The 15,638-nt window shown below is 32.7% G+C and overlaps 1 protein-coding gene across 4 annotated transcripts in view; it reads left to right on the top strand.

Annotated features, from left to right (window-relative positions):
* Positions 1 to 15,638, top strand: part of DTWD1 (DTW domain containing 1) — a 62,083-nt gene that overhangs the window by 3,646 nt on the left and 42,799 nt on the right. For 2 of the 4 annotated variants that reach the window (XR_010380851.1, XM_064485617.1), the window contains exons 2-5: positions 462 to 776; positions 4,852 to 4,995; positions 6,681 to 6,927; positions 14,774 to 14,880. Coding sequence is in view for 3 of the 4 variants with exons in the window: in XM_064485617.1 (XP_064341687.1) it covers positions 513 to 776; positions 4,852 to 4,995; positions 6,681 to 6,927; positions 14,774 to 14,880 (762 nt within the window). In the remaining variant the exon portion in view is untranslated. Of the gene's footprint in view, positions 1 to 461; positions 777 to 4,851; positions 4,996 to 6,680; positions 6,928 to 14,773; positions 15,096 to 15,638 lie in introns of those variants that run through there. The other 2 variants (XM_010998505.3, XM_010998485.3) reach the window with 2 other exon arrangements.

Genomic DNA, 15,638 nt, shown 5'->3' with positions numbered 1-15,638 from the left:
CTAAGTTTTACTGGTTTCGCTGGGACCTTGTGTTTTCATTAGCATTCAGGTTGAAATTTGATGTCATGTAATGTCAATTGAAAGTCAGAGCTTACAAGGTTGAATATACTTCTGGCTGTTACATTAAACCATTACATTCCTAGTATAAAACAAAATTAGTATTACTGGAACAAAAAGAGTCACTGAAAAATAGATTGTTGGTACCTAGACTTTATATTTGAAATAATTTTTCTAGGACAGGACCTTCCTATTTTTGTGGAAGGAATAACCTAAAAGGGTAACGTTTTGTTTGAGTTTATTGCTTTTTAATTTTGTACTTTAAAACATGCTAATTTAGTGGTTTAAAAAACTTACTAACATTTGTCAATACTAAAAATAGCATATAGTTGTGAATTAAATTGAGTAATTTTCTTTGTGGAAATGTTTCCTGTTTTTATTTTGCCCCCCACTTTTTTTTTCAGTGCACCTTTGTTGTGTCTTAGAAATAGACGTTAAACTGGTCTGAATGAAAAATGTCTCTCAATACACCTGTATTTCTCAAAGAAAGGGAAGAAGACAATTCAAAATTTGAAGAAATACAGCAGTCACAAACTACTTCCATAGCTGCAGAAGATCCTCTTCAAAACCTATGCTTAGCATCTCAAGAAGTTCTTCAAAAAGCTCAGCAAAATGGAAGATCAAGATGTCTCAAGTGTGGTGGTTCAAGAATGTTCTACTGCTACACATGTTATGTCCCAGTTGAAAATGTACCTATTGAACACATACCGTGTGTGAAGGTTGGTAAGAAATTTAACTTTTTGGAAGTAGGAAAATAGATTTTAAAAACTCATCTCATATATGCCTACTCTAACATAACTGATAAGCTTGATATATGACATCATTATGGAAGTGGGTTATATTAATAGACAGTTTAATCCTACAGACTGGTAAACCTGTTTGATTTTTCTTGTCTCTGGAAAAAGAAACATACTGCCAAAACACGTGGGTCTGAGATGAATGCTATTGTTTTTAATGAAATCAGTTACTTTTTCAATTAATGATTATAATTCGTTTACAACATAGGAAAAAGTGTGGTATAAACATGGACACTACAAGAGGCAAATTTACAGATGACATGAAGGAGCTTCAGGAACTACCTCAGGGCCTTGGACTGCTCTTTGAGAAAACATATCCAGAAGGAACTAGGGTTGATTTTTGCTTAGGCAAAATCATGAGCTTAGCCCCGTCCTATATGTGGAGATGGAGCACATGTCAATGACCAAAACTAAACTAAACTAAAATTGAAAAGACTAAGTAAGACCTGCTCTTTGGGCTGTGTTATAATTGTAGTGTATTTTCACTTGTCTAACAGTGACCTGAGCTTTAGGAGTAAATCAAATAATGTAGGGAATTTGCTGCCTACTAGGACTTTAGAGACACTGAATTCTACACATGGACCCACTAGAACCTGCTAGTAAGAAAATAAGTTGTAACTGTACTTAAAGACATTTAAGGCGGTGATGTTGAGGTTCACTTATATTTCAAGTAAGAAAAATACTTTAACATTCCTATTTTGTTACTTGAATTTCAGTTTAGCCTGTATGTCATCTTGGCAAGTCCACGATCTCCCCAGAGGTCTAAGATCACTCTAATACGCTATTGGAAAGTTTACTGGCCAAGAATAAATAAGCATGGAACTTAATCAGCTTCATAGTTACCTCAGAAAAACAGAGCTTGAGGACAATTCTTTTTAAGCTTTCCATTCTTTTGCGAGAATGTTACATTTCAAAGCATAGTTTTGGGGATATACACAGAATCATTTCATCTGTTTATATCATAGCCACATAAAGAAAGTGTCCCTTTGAAGATTTATCTTAAGATATATATTGTTCAAAAAAGATTAAAGGTCAGAATAACAAAAGTTAATCATATATTGGCAGGGCTAATATTTCCATAGAAATTTAATAATAGAGGATTATTTTTGAAGTCAGTGACTTTATGTCCACTATTTAATCGAAATGACTCAAAACACTATACCAAGAGTTTGATCAGCTCTAAATGGCCTACTGGACAGTGCAAAGTTTTCTGAATTAATTGCCATATATAAATAAAATTCTATATGTTAATATATATTAATAGTAATAACTCTATAAAATGTTCTTTCTAATTTCTACTTTATTTTTATTTTTACAAATCCTTCAGCACTTGCTTTTAGATAGCCTTCTTGGGAAGGGTTCCCAAGTGATGAGTAAGTACCTTCCAAGCTATAAATTTTAGTTTAGGGAATAAATTCATAAATATCTTTTTAATGCAGAATATGATTTTTTAAATGTCATGAACAATTCATAAGCAAAGGTAAGTTACTTTTGTTTGTTTTGGGTACTGAGAGTGGAGTCTGAAAGGTACTCTTTTTGCTATTATTTTTTTTAATCATAAGGTAAAAGAAAACATCTTTATTGGAGTCTTAGAATTGAAAAGGCTCTCTTTGGGAAAGTTGGTCATCACATGGGAAAAGACAGGGTTTTCTGCATTTTGATAAATTTGGGCAGAAAATTTCATGGTGAATCTCAAATCTCTCATAGGAAACATAGGTGTTAGAGAACAGATTAATGTTCTTTAAACTTTTGAAAACAGAACATCTCTACTTGAACTAAGTCTGGTCAGCTCTACTGGTGTTACTCTGTACCCTGTCATTATTTAAGGTGTATCTTCCTTTGAAATACATGAACTAGAGCACTAACATATATCTCTATACCTCCATGATTTGATCCAAGTCTGGGCTTTTGTTTCATAGTATCAAAATTTTCAGGCTCAGTTAGGGAGAACTAAAGACCTGGGCTGACTCCCAGGAATACTTGAGCACAAATTTTGCATAATTGTTTTATAGTTACAGATGTTAGTCCATAATAGGTTAGTTTCATGATTTATAAAATACATTAATAACACTCAGTCCTGGGTTCTTGATTTAAATGATATTCTTCAAAGATAGCCAGCTGATCAGAAACATTGATGGTCGCCTTTGGAATCTTCTGCTCTGCTCATCAGTCATATAAGAAAGTCAGTTTTATCAGTAATGGAATGCTTTGTCATGATCTGCTTTCTTTTTCTCCCTTCCTCTTTCCCACCTTCCCTGGGCTAAGATAATGCTGACCTGGTATTGAGAGACCCTGGGGAAAGGGAATGTAGTGTCACCTGGCCCTGAGCGTCAGGAGGAAAGTCTGATGTAAAGTTCAGCCTCAAGTAGACTGATGTAAAATCATTTGTGAACTGCCTACTGAAGTGTTAAATTTTCTGTAACTAGAAGTTGGTTTGATGATTTGAAGTAATTGACGTCAACTTAAAAATGATTATTGAACCTAAGTGGGAAGGTAGGAGACTTGGGGTTTGAGACACTAGACTGAAAACTATTTGGGTTACATATTTATTGCCCTTCTAGGCATATACTGTGTTCCCACACAATCATCCTGAAAGATAAAATATGTACAATTGGGAGCAACTGATCCTTTAAAAAACAGGTCTGGAATTAATGATACACACAACATGGATGAATCTCAGAATAATTATTCTCAGATGCAAAGAGTACATATTGTATGACTTCATTTATACAAAATTCTGGAAAATGCAAACTAACCAATAATGATAGCGGATCAGTGGTTGCCTAAAGACTGTGGGTGGTCGTTGATGGGGAAAGGGGAAGGAGGGAGGCACCAGAAGACTTTTGAGGGTGACGGGTATGTTCATTGTCTTTATTGTGGTGATGAGTTCAAGGGTGTAATGTGTTAAAACTCATTAGATTGTACACTTTCAAAATGTGTAGTTTATTATATCAATTTTATCTCTTTAATAAAGCTTTAAAAAAAAAAAAAAAGCAAACAAGAAAAGTAGTTTTGTACTCCAGGGTAAAACAGCTGTGTGCCCCAGGGTAAATACCTAGAATCTTGCCTTTTAGTGTGGAATGGGACCTAGAAGTGCTTATCATAACAGATGAGTCGTTTGAACTCTAGAGTGAAGAAACCATCTCAGAGAGAGTTTCTTATATGCAATGGGGGAGATATGACTTGGCTTTTATTTTCATATTCATGACTGAGTGTGGGACTTATATGGAACACAGAAAACTAAACCAAATAAGTCAGCAAAATAATAGAAAAATTTATCTCAAGAAATTTGTCAGATAATATTATTTTGGATTGAAGCAGGACATAATTCATAATGAGTAAGTAATGAAACCTTAAGGAAAATAGGTAAAATGATTTTGAAGAGAATTATTTTTTATATAAAGTGCACCTCCTGGAACTATTGTGTTACTGTTTTTCCAATTGATAACAAATTTCACTTGTGCTGTTAGTCATGTGGAGAATCATGATGGTAGCAATCAAAGATAATACTTTTGACCTCAAATGATTTTTAAGAAACAAAATTTTAACTTGAATTTTAGATATAAAACTTTTGCCCAAACTTGTATGTCCTTTTAATGTATTGCCAAATTAACAAACCTAAAGCTTGTAGAAATTATAAAAAATGTTCTTGGCATAGATGTTGAAATGCAAGGAATAGGACTCAATGTGTATGTAACTTTAATGAAAATGACATTGGACCTTTGCTTTAAGAGTTAAATAAGTTAAATGATGCTAAATGAGTTGAAAATAGATGTTTTATTACTGGACTAACAATATTGATTGAGGAGTAAATTTAGGTTTGCTTTATGAGTCTTATCATTCTTAATATTCTGGTCTGGAAAGGTATGATTTTCAAACCATAAGTGTGTTTATAGGAACTTAGTGTGGCCTTGCTGTTTAAGCTTTAAAGACCATTTTTATTAACATAAGAATTAGAATTTTTATATTTGTTTTGTTTGTCTTTTTTTTATTTTAGCTTCCATTGGAGATTGACATCATTAAACATCCGAATGAAACAGATGGCAAAAGCACTGCTGTACATGCAAAACTCTTAGCACCTGAGTTTGTAAATATTTATACATATCCTTGTATTCCAGAATATGAAGAAAAGGACCATGAAGTAGGCAGTTTATTTTTTACAACTCTTCACATTGAATCTAAAAATGAATTTTAAATTCCATTGCCTACCTTACTTGAATATAATTTAATATTTTTCTTAATGACCTAGGGTTAACCTTATGTAGCACTTAAACAATACTCAATTTACTTCATCGGTGTCTTCAGAGATCAAATGATTCTAGATTGTCGGGATTTTTTTGAGTCTGTCTTTCCACTTTTTATGGATTGTCTGCATTCTTCTTCAGGTTTTTACTCTTTGCCAGTATTAGCAGGCCTGCTTTTACTTTTCTCCCTTCTTCATTCTTCTGCTTGTACCACACAGAGATAGTCTAATTTGATACCAACTGAGGAACCAGATGAGAAATGTTGGAATTTCTCCAAAAGAAGAAAAAAAAGACTAAGCTAGAAGGATATTTTTAGAAAATCTCCCTAAATTAAGAGTTTTAGCACATGGCTTTTGCAGTATTTCTTTTGGCTACTCAAAGGCCTTCTTTGCACATGTCTAGAGTCTTCACTGGTTTTCATAGAGTTGAAATTATCACATTAGTGAGATAGTACTGGTCTTGTGAAAAGTAATGTTGTGATAGAACTCAAAAAACTAGGTTTTGAGTACTTCTAAAAGAAGCATATGACCACTTTTAGGTCCTTTGGGGACCATTTGTAGGTGTGGTTAATATAGAAACAAAATGAAAAATTAATACATTCATTTGTTCAAGAAGGAACTTGATAAGTTTTTCTTTCCTATCGATATGTTTATATTTTTTGCTTGAGTTTATTTAGAAAGTTGTGCTTGTAAATAATATCCATATTTTGGGTCTAGGAATATATTTGTGTTTCCTTCTCCAGTCAACTAAATATCATTTATGTCAATTAAATACAACACAGTGCTAGGTAATATAAAAAGACATGAAATGCTTATAGTCTAAGAAAATTAAGAAGCCCTGGACTTTGCTAATTGGATATGGGGGAAATAAAGGCATGCATTGTGAATGTTTAAAAAACTAATAATTTTGAACTTTATAAATTCAAGATTTTTTGTTTATTTTTATAATGTTAATTTTTTTCATATTAAAAATGATGCATGCTCATTAAAGAAAACTTGGGAAATAGAGAAAAATATGGGGATAAAATACCCATGATTCTATTAACATTTGTTCATTTAATAGATATTTACTGGATACCTGCTTTGTGGCAGGGGTTGTTTTCACAAGAGTTACATTATTTAAACCCACATCAGTGATGGCTATAAAGGCCTGTTACACCATTTCCTTACTAGCATTGGCTGTATCATCTGTTTTATCTCTGCTTATTATATAAGTGAAAATGGTATTTAATTATTGAGCACTTTTCAATGATTCTCTTAAAATGTATCTCATACTTTGCCTTTTATCTTATAAAATGTTATAGAGTTTGGTTTTTTTGATTCAAGGTACAATTAACTTGACTTTCATCAATAGGTGAATAACATATTGAAGTACAATAATATTTCTAGATAATATATTATGATTGTAAGTTAGTAGAGAAAACCCAAAAACTACCATACATATTAAGGAAACTCATATAATGGAACCTAATACTTATTTCTCTGATATTCAACATATTTTTTTCCCTTAAAGTTTTAAGTCAGAATTTATTCATTTTGAAGATCATAATAACATACTACTAACTTAAGTTTGTTTGCTTTAGGTTGCTCTTGTTTTTCCTGGACCCAAGTCTGTCTCAGTAAAGGATATTTCTTTTCATCTACAAAAAAGGATTCAAAATGTTAGAGGCAAAAATGATGACCCTGACAAGCCGTCCATTAAACGCAAGAAAACTGAAGAACAGGGTTTGAATGACAGCAAGTGTGAAGACACAACACTGAAAAAAATTGTATTTATAGATAGCACCTGGAACCAAACAAACAAAATATTCACTGATGAGAGGCTTCAAGGTAAGAAAAAAGAGTTGTCTTTTTTTAAATTGCTCCTTCCCCAAACTTTCATTTCAAAAAACTTCAAATCTACAGGTATATTAGAAAAGTTGCATTGAATACCCATACATTTTGCCACATTTGCTCTGTTTTTCCTTCTCTATCGTGTGTGTGTATTCTTAGATATCATATATATTTTTGGTTGAACCATTTGAAATTAAGTTGCAGGCTTTACAACACATCACCCTTTAATACCTAAGTGTACGTCTTTAAAGGATAATTGCATAATCACAATACTATTATTACTCTAAGAAAATTAGCAAAAGTTCTGTAATATCTAATATATAGTCCATATTCACTTTTGCAAATTGACCCACAGATATCTTTTATAGCTTATTTTTCTTCTGATGTAGCATGTAAACTCACATTGCATTTGGTTATTATGTCTCTTTAGTCTCTCTTAATGTGGCACAGTCCCCTGTTTTTGTTTTTCATGACTTAGACTTTTGTGAAGAGGACAGGTCAATTGTCTGAATGTTTCATGATTATATTCATTTAAAATATTTTTGCAGGGATACTTCAGATAAGGATAAATCCAGGGTTGTCCATGATGATTATAGTTTATATCTCTTGTTTTGGTGTAATTATTAATAGCATTCCCTTTTACTCTGAGAAGTGAAGCTATTTCACTGATAAATTATATGGTTACCCTATTCATAGCTGAAGTTGTACACATCAAATCAGGAGGATATAATATAAGTTGTTCCATTACTGCTGATAAATTTAATTCCTTGATTACAGTGGTGATTCTCAGATCTGGCCATTATAAAGGTTTATTTCCTTGATTGAAATACTAGTCATCTGCGGGGTGATGCTTTGAGACTGTGAACTATTGTCCAACTGCTTTTTACTGAGTGGTTTTAGTATGTATTGATGACTGTTGCCTAAATCAGTAACTGCATTAAGGATTGCAAAATGGTGAAATTTTAATGTTATTATTTATTCCAAATTTGTTAGCTGGTATTCTTCTATAAAGAAGAGCTTGTCTTTTTTCCTCTCTTCTTTTTTCTCCTCTCTCCCCTGCCCCTTTTTAAAATTACTGTTGTCTTATGGATTTCCTTTTAATTCAGTGTATTGTAATCTATCATGATTATGTTCTTTTTGATGCCCAAACTGTCTCAGATTTTGCCACTGGACACCCTTCACATCCTTTGTGGCATGGCCTCATTAGTCTTTCTGGTACAGCAGGGTTTATTTAGGTTTAGTTTTAGGTTTATTTCTAGCTTTTTGGTGGCTTTATTTGTGTACCATTAGAAAGCAAATTTGTATTAGGTAGTTTCCAAAACAGTTTCAAAATTGTCAAAAATGTACATTATCTAGAAAAGAAACTTTATGACAGTTTTTGGAGTCTTTTGTTAATTAGTCCCAAGCTACAGTGATTGACAATACCAGATTTAACTAGCTTAATTTATATTGCTGGCACCTTTGAGAACATCATACATGTTAGTAAGATTGCTTTATCGTTTTAATTGTGTGTGTGCTTGCGTGTAGGTGTGTGAGAAAGATAAGCAGAGAGAAAGAGACAGAGAAAAAAATTGTGTGTGTGTGTGAGAGAGAGACAGAAACAGAGAAAGACTGCAGAGCGTAAGGCGTGGAATCTTGTTGCTGATGTTGAGTAACAGAGATGGAACGCTAAAGCCCTGCTGTTTGGAGAGCTGCCTGCCACGTTGCACCCTGGACGGTTACAACAGCAAGTTACTCTGCAGTCTGAAGATTTTTCTGAGCTATTTTTCTTTATAATTACCTTATATGGTATAGAAAAGATCAAATGAAGAACGTAAGTGTTAACACTTTAAAAAACTATAAAAGGAATTATTGAGGTACAGTTCGAATCTGTTTTCAGTGTTCACGTTTGTGTTTAAAGCTTAAAATCACATTTGTACAAAAATTTCTGTTGTTCCTTCCCAGATCCCATAGAAAGTGTCGTATATTTCAATTCTGTGCTACATCAAACATTTTTGAAGAGATTTATTAACTCCTTCAAATTCATGAAATAAACAGATTTCTAGGCTCAGTCTTCTCTGCATGTCCTACGTCAACCTCTGCCCCTTCTGGCTCCTTTATGTACCACAGGAAGTTTTTGGGGGTCAACATATTTATAATCTCATATATGTGAAGTACCAATTTCCAGATAAGCCAAGTTACTTCCACAAGAAACAACCTTTGTTTGTTATAAATCGCTGCCATTAGGTTTTAAAACATTTTATCATTTTATGGGACTAAGCTGAACAAACCAACTCTAAACCTCAGTTTAAAACCTTAAATGTAGTGTTATTGGAATGTTTCTGTTATCTTATTGTGATTGCAGAAATTATGAATCCCCTTAACAATGTAAAAATATACTGTTTTGCTGAACTATACAGAGAAATGGCTGTGGATGTTTTACTACTGTCAGCATAAAACATTTGAAGGTTGAGTGCCTAATTTAATCATAAAAATTAAGCCTACAAGTGAAGAGGGACGACATTCTTGACTCACCATTGGAAAGCTTGAGGGGAATGTGTGGGGAAGGATGGTTTGTTTTTGTTGGGAAAAGAGTTCAAATTATTACAACTGGCGTTACATTGTAATTTCTTTTAAAAGTTAGTCAGTCCTTTCCCTTCATTCTGACTGTATTGACTATGTTCAAAGTGACACCTTTGGTCACATAATAATAAGCATTGCCTAAACTGTATTCTGTGTCGGTGAGTGCTGTGGCATACATAACACTGCCTCATTCAGTCCTCACGACAGTGTGAGGGTCACTCAATATTTTCATTCCCATTTGCCAGCTGAAGAAGTTCAGATGATAATTTTGGAAGGAAAAGTCATTTATAATTAGTGTGTTACAGCTAAAAATTTTTACTAACTTTATCTTAAAGTTATTGATTGCCAGAAATACTAGCAAGAGAATTTTTTTAATGTATATGTTGAACTTTCAAAAACAAGTATTAGTTTTTTATATAATCTCATGTCTGTATATTTTAGTATGTTTTAAAATATTCTTTATACTTCCAAGCAAATCTTTAAAACAGGATGGATTAGCGGTAGTAATCACTGAATCTTGATCTTTATATCGAACATTTTAGAACATAGTGCACATATTATAGAAACCAGTACCATTTTAATAGTTACTCTCTGTTTAGTTTTTGTATTGTTTTATTTTGCTTGTAGAAATTACATTGATGATGTCAAAATCTTATGTTAAGGTTTTAATTGTACTAATTAGAGCATTTTCAAATACTGCTTTTACTTATTGGTTATAATTAACATTAATACAAATAATTCAAAAGGGGTTGGTTTTGGTTGTTACAGCTTTTGTGTATCTTTGAATCAAAATAATTTAAATTAAAATTTTTCAGATATCTAGATAGAATACTTTAAAAGCAAAATGGCTTTTGTGATATATCCATTCATTGAATAATATTTGTTGAATACCTGTTTTTAGGCAGTGTCCTAGATTTGAGGGACATGAAAGAGAATAAGGTAATATCTTTACCCTGACTGTTAATAGTCGCTGCTAATTAGGGTTTTGTTCAACTGCATGAAACAGAAACTCAGCTAGAATCTTAAAACAAGTTTGGGTTTACTTTTTACATGTGAAAGACCAGAGGCAGGTAGTCCGGGTCTGGTACCGGGACTTCACAATGCTGTTAAGGACTCAGACTCCCCTTTTTTTTCTCTTCTCCATCCCTTTCATCTTCCTGTCTGTGAGAAGGCTGCTAGTTCCTGAGGTATCCCATTTTTTTAGGCAGGGCAGAGGGCAATGTGTGTGTGTGTGTATGTGTGTGTGTGTTTTCATAGAGTCTGGCTTTTTTATACAAAAAAAGAAAAACAAATTAAAAAAAACAGCTCTCCTGGAAGTTCCACCTAGGAGATTCCATTTTATTTTTCCTTCGGCCAGAACACGTTCATATGACCACCTGGAATAAGGAAAGCTGAAGAAATTGTTTTTAGCTGGACGCATACCACACTGAACAGGATTGAGATTTGTTAATAAAAGAGAAGGAGAAAGTGAATATTGAGAGGACAATGGACATTATCTGCCATGCAACCTTTTATAGAAAATTTTCTAAGTTTTGGGTGCAGCAAGCATCCTATTCTTATTGGGGTCCCTGGAAGGGTCACTGTCTATGTTGAAATGCTGATGGATAAAAAGATAAGGGAGAGGCATGTCAGGCAAAGGGAATGACATGCACAAGAATATAAAAATATCATTTTGCATTCAGGAGCCTGAAAAAGTTGAATATGGTGTAGAATGTGTGTTTACATGAGAATGGTAGAAGAGACTGAAGAAATTAAAATTACGAATGCCCTTGAATGACATGCTGGGAATTTGGTCTTTTTCCCATGGTTGCTGTGGCATCGTTAAAGAATTTAAAGCCTGATATAGACATGAATTTAATTGTATTTTAAGAGTAGTGGAAAGAAAGTGCTGCGACCTGACTTTCAGCTCCAATTCTGACACTAAGTAGGGAAACATTTTTAAATAATTTTTAAACTAAATTATGAAACATATGAAAGAATATATATAGCATTGTTACAGCACTTAATGATATAATGAACTGTTAAGAACCCAAGCACCGGAATTACATCAGTAACTTCCATCTATCTGTGTTCTCCCCGTGCCATTCTTTTTATCCCCTCAACAGAGTTAACTTTTCTCCTGAATTATGTGTTTTCCATTCTTCTGCTCTTTTAGATTAAAGTTTTAGGTTAAAGATTTGCTTTCTTAGATTAAATTATTTAGTTTTGCTTTTTTTTTTTTTTGAGCTGTATGTTGTTTTCTCAGGACTAGTGTTCTAAACGCACCATTTTATTTCCAACATTTATCCATGTTATATGATTGTAGCTGTAATCTGTTCACTTTCACTGTTGTGTAACATCTGTGAGTTTATTCAGTCTCCTATTGATGAAACAATTGAATTAGTTCTAGTTTTTGCTATTACACACAGTGCTACTATGAGTGTTCTTGCACATGTGCAGTCTTCCTCTAGAAAACATATCTAAAAGTGAAATTGCTTGGTTGTTACAAAAGAGGATGTTCAGTTTTACGAGACAATGCCAATTGTTTTCCACAGTGTGAGTATACAGACTTATACTCCCATCGTTACTGTGTAAGAGTTCCCATTGATTCATAATCCCCTCTACCATTGTACTGCCCAATGTTTGGTTTTTGCCAGTCTAGTGAGTATAAAGTGGTATCACTGTGGTCACAATTTGCCTGGATTGAGCATCATTGTGTTTGCTTATTTGGCCGTACACATGTCCTATTCTGTGAAATACTTATGCCCATTTTTCTAGTGTTTTATTTTTCTTTTCTTATTGACTTGTAGGAATCTTTATATATTCTAGAATACAGATAATAATGTTTTGAAATCTTTTCTTGCAGTTTATGGCTCATCTTTTGTATTTCTTACTGGCAGTTTTTGAGGAACAGAAATTCTTAATGTAGAATTTATCATGTTTACATTTTTGTGTCTTTACATTTCTCTCTACCCCAGAATATTTCTAATAATTTGTTCATAGATTTAAAAAAAACATTTTCTGTTTATGTCAGCTGTTTCTTTCTTTTCAGTTCTTGTGCATCTAATTAATTTATTGTTTTTGTATGACTGTCTGTGTTAAGACCTCCAGTGCAGTGACCTGTGGAAGTCATCCCTGTTGTGTTTCTATCTGATAATCAGTGTCTTTTAAATGGAAGGTGTAGTCTCTTTACATTTGCTATAAGTATTGATTTATTTAGATCTTTTCCTACCATTTTAATTTCATTTCTATTTGTCTTACTTTTTACTATTTTTTTCTTTTCCTGGCTTTTCTTTGATTGATTAAGGGTTTTTTTAATTCCATTTTTCAATATGCCTATTTTGGTTCTTTTAGTCAATTGTACTATGCACATGTAACTTAAAAAAATTCAAAGTCAAATGGTATTTTTACTTCCGCTTTTGAACACTGTAAGGACTTAATACACAAGCTTGATTCATTCATCCTCCTGGTTCACCGTTGTTATTGTTATTTTCTTCATTATTTTTTTGTTCTGTCTTTTATTTTCAGCCCACAAATTAGATAGTATTATTGTTTTTGTTTTATTCAGGCAGCACTTGTTGGATTTGCATAGATATTAACCATTTTCTTTGCTCAGCATTCTTTTAACTCAGACTGTCTTTGCTGAAATGTATTCTTTAGAAATTCCTTTCATTGGATCTCATTGGCTTATGTTCGTTGGTATATTTTTGTTTGTCTATTAATGTTTTTCACTCTTGTTCCTCATGTATATTTCTGCTAGGTAGACAATTTTAGATTGCCAGTTATTTTCTCGTGGCACTTTTAAGATTTTATTCCAGAGTTTTCAATATTCTGTTTTTATTAATGAAAAGTCTCCTGTTATTTTGATTACCATCCTTTTGAATATGATCTGCCTATTCTCAATGACTTCAAAAAAAAATCTTCTCTTTTCCTTGCCCTTTTACAGTTAGACTGTGTGATGGATCCAGGCAGCAATTTCTTTGTGTTTATCCTGCTTAAGATATATTATTTCATGTATTTGTGGCTTTGCATTTTTAAAAACAGTTTCTGAAAAAGTCCTAGGCATTATCTTTTTTGATACTATCTCTCTTCCATTCTCTTTGCTCTCTTATTAGATATATGTTTGATCCTCCATATCTCTTAATATATTTTTGTATTATTTATTTCTTGTCATCCTCTGCTACATTTCTTAGGTAGCTTTTAGAGTAAAGTGAGGCGTGATAATAGGAAGTTTTTAATGACTCAGAAGTTCCTAATCTGGGTCAGTGGGCCAATTTTGATACTACCCTCTCCCTTTTATTTTTCACTTTAAAATAAAATACACTTTTAAAAAAGTATAGCAAATTAAATATATGAGTCTGAGTACTGGTCTAAGGTGCTCAAAGCATTCTGGATTTGTATGTTAACATCTGTGTTATAAGAGACGAGAGTACTATTAGGTGATTTCATGAGTTATTTCCTCTCTAAATATACAGGAACAAAGTGTTGGCTGATTGTGTCATTGAGGCTGCAAAACACAGATGTGACAGCTAATGAAACAGCTCTAGGTACCCAAAAAATGATAATCTAGAAGTCAATTTTTAACAGTATTAAAGACCATTAACCTGCCTATCTGGTCTCAGTGAGTTTCAGAATGATGTTTTAAATGTCAGTTTATCAAGGAGATGAAACTCTTCTGAAAATTGGTGGATTTAATTCTGTCACAGGTTAAAATAAAAAAAGACACTTGTAGGTAGAAAATAGAAAGAGATGAACATCTTAAATGTTAACTACTTTTAACCCTTTGCTACAGGATCCAGGACTTATAGGTAACTGTCATGGGTAAGATGTCATTCTGTCTTTTTTCTTTTTTTAATTTTTTATTGAATGAAATATTCTTTAAATTCTATAGTGCTTTACAATTTTCAAAAGTTTCACACACAATTTCATATTATCCTATAATAACCCTTTTTTCCCCTACAGTTTGTTCTCTGTATCTGTGAGTCTGCTTTTTTGTTTTATTCACTAATTTGTTGCATATTTTTAGATTTTACATAATATATATCACATTTCCTTAATTCAGTCATCTATTGATAGGCACCTGGGCTGCTTCCTCAGTTTCCATTCATTCTGTCTTTTATATTGCTTCTGTATATACCTTAATGCATTTGAGGAAAAATATCCTATTTGGAATTGGGATTGAAGGAATTTATCTATACTCTTTTTTAAAAAAAAATCTTTAAACTAATTAAGAGAAATCTTCATTATTGTACCACACCCTATGGTTAAGAGGAAGTATTTATACTTCTCTTGTTTTTGGCAGGGTTGCTGCAAGTTGAATTGAAAACAAGAAAGACTTGCTTTTGGCGCCATCAAAAAGGAAAGCCAGATACCTTCCTTTCCACAATTGAAGCCATTTACTACTTTCTGGTAGACTATCATACTGATATATTAAAAGAAAAGTATAAAGGACAATATGATAATCTTTTATTTTTCTACTCTTTTATGCACCAGTTAATAAAGAATGCCAAATGCCCTGGACACAAAGAAACAAGAAAACTTACCCATTAGTTTTTAAGAAGTCACTTATGTCATTTTATTTTGCTAAAATCAATAAAATTATAATTGTGTTTTGTTTATTCCTAGGACATATTCATGTATAATGTCTGTAAGGTCACTTGGAAAAATAAGATTTCATTTATTTTACTTCATATTTTTTAAAAGGAGTTTATTTCTAAGGGAGTTTTCAGAGATGGTGTTAACCAAAAAATTGATTTCAAGTTGCTCAAGTCTGACATATCTCAGTTTTATTACTATATTTTAATATAGTAATGTTACATTTATATCTATATGACTAGATATAATTAGATATTTGTTTAGAGATCTTTATATCTTTCCACCTATACTCATAGAATCTCAGGTAATTTGCTTAAGCTTAATGGCAAACATAGGCGGAACTAGAATTGTAGCTCCAGTCCATAGGACTATTCCTTTAAGTCAGCACCGTCTGTGGTGGACATTTGTTGCTTTTTTCATGTGCCTGCCATCTTTTTGGTGGGGGGGAATTGCTAGCAATCATGTCCTACCATAGGGATGGACATGACCCAGTTTAGCAAGCAAAGTGCCTAGTGATGGATCCAAGGATGAGCATGTGTTCCAATATCCTGTTGATAAGTAATACGGATGCT

Source organism: Camelus dromedarius, chromosome 5, assembly GCF_036321535.1.
Source record: "Camelus dromedarius isolate mCamDro1 chromosome 5, mCamDro1.pat, whole genome shotgun sequence".
In the NCBI taxonomy this organism is placed as follows: Eukaryota; Metazoa; Chordata; class Mammalia; order Artiodactyla; family Camelidae; genus Camelus; species Camelus dromedarius.
The sequence above is the reverse complement of the archived record's forward strand: the minus strand, read 5'-3'. Positions and strand labels throughout refer to the sequence as shown.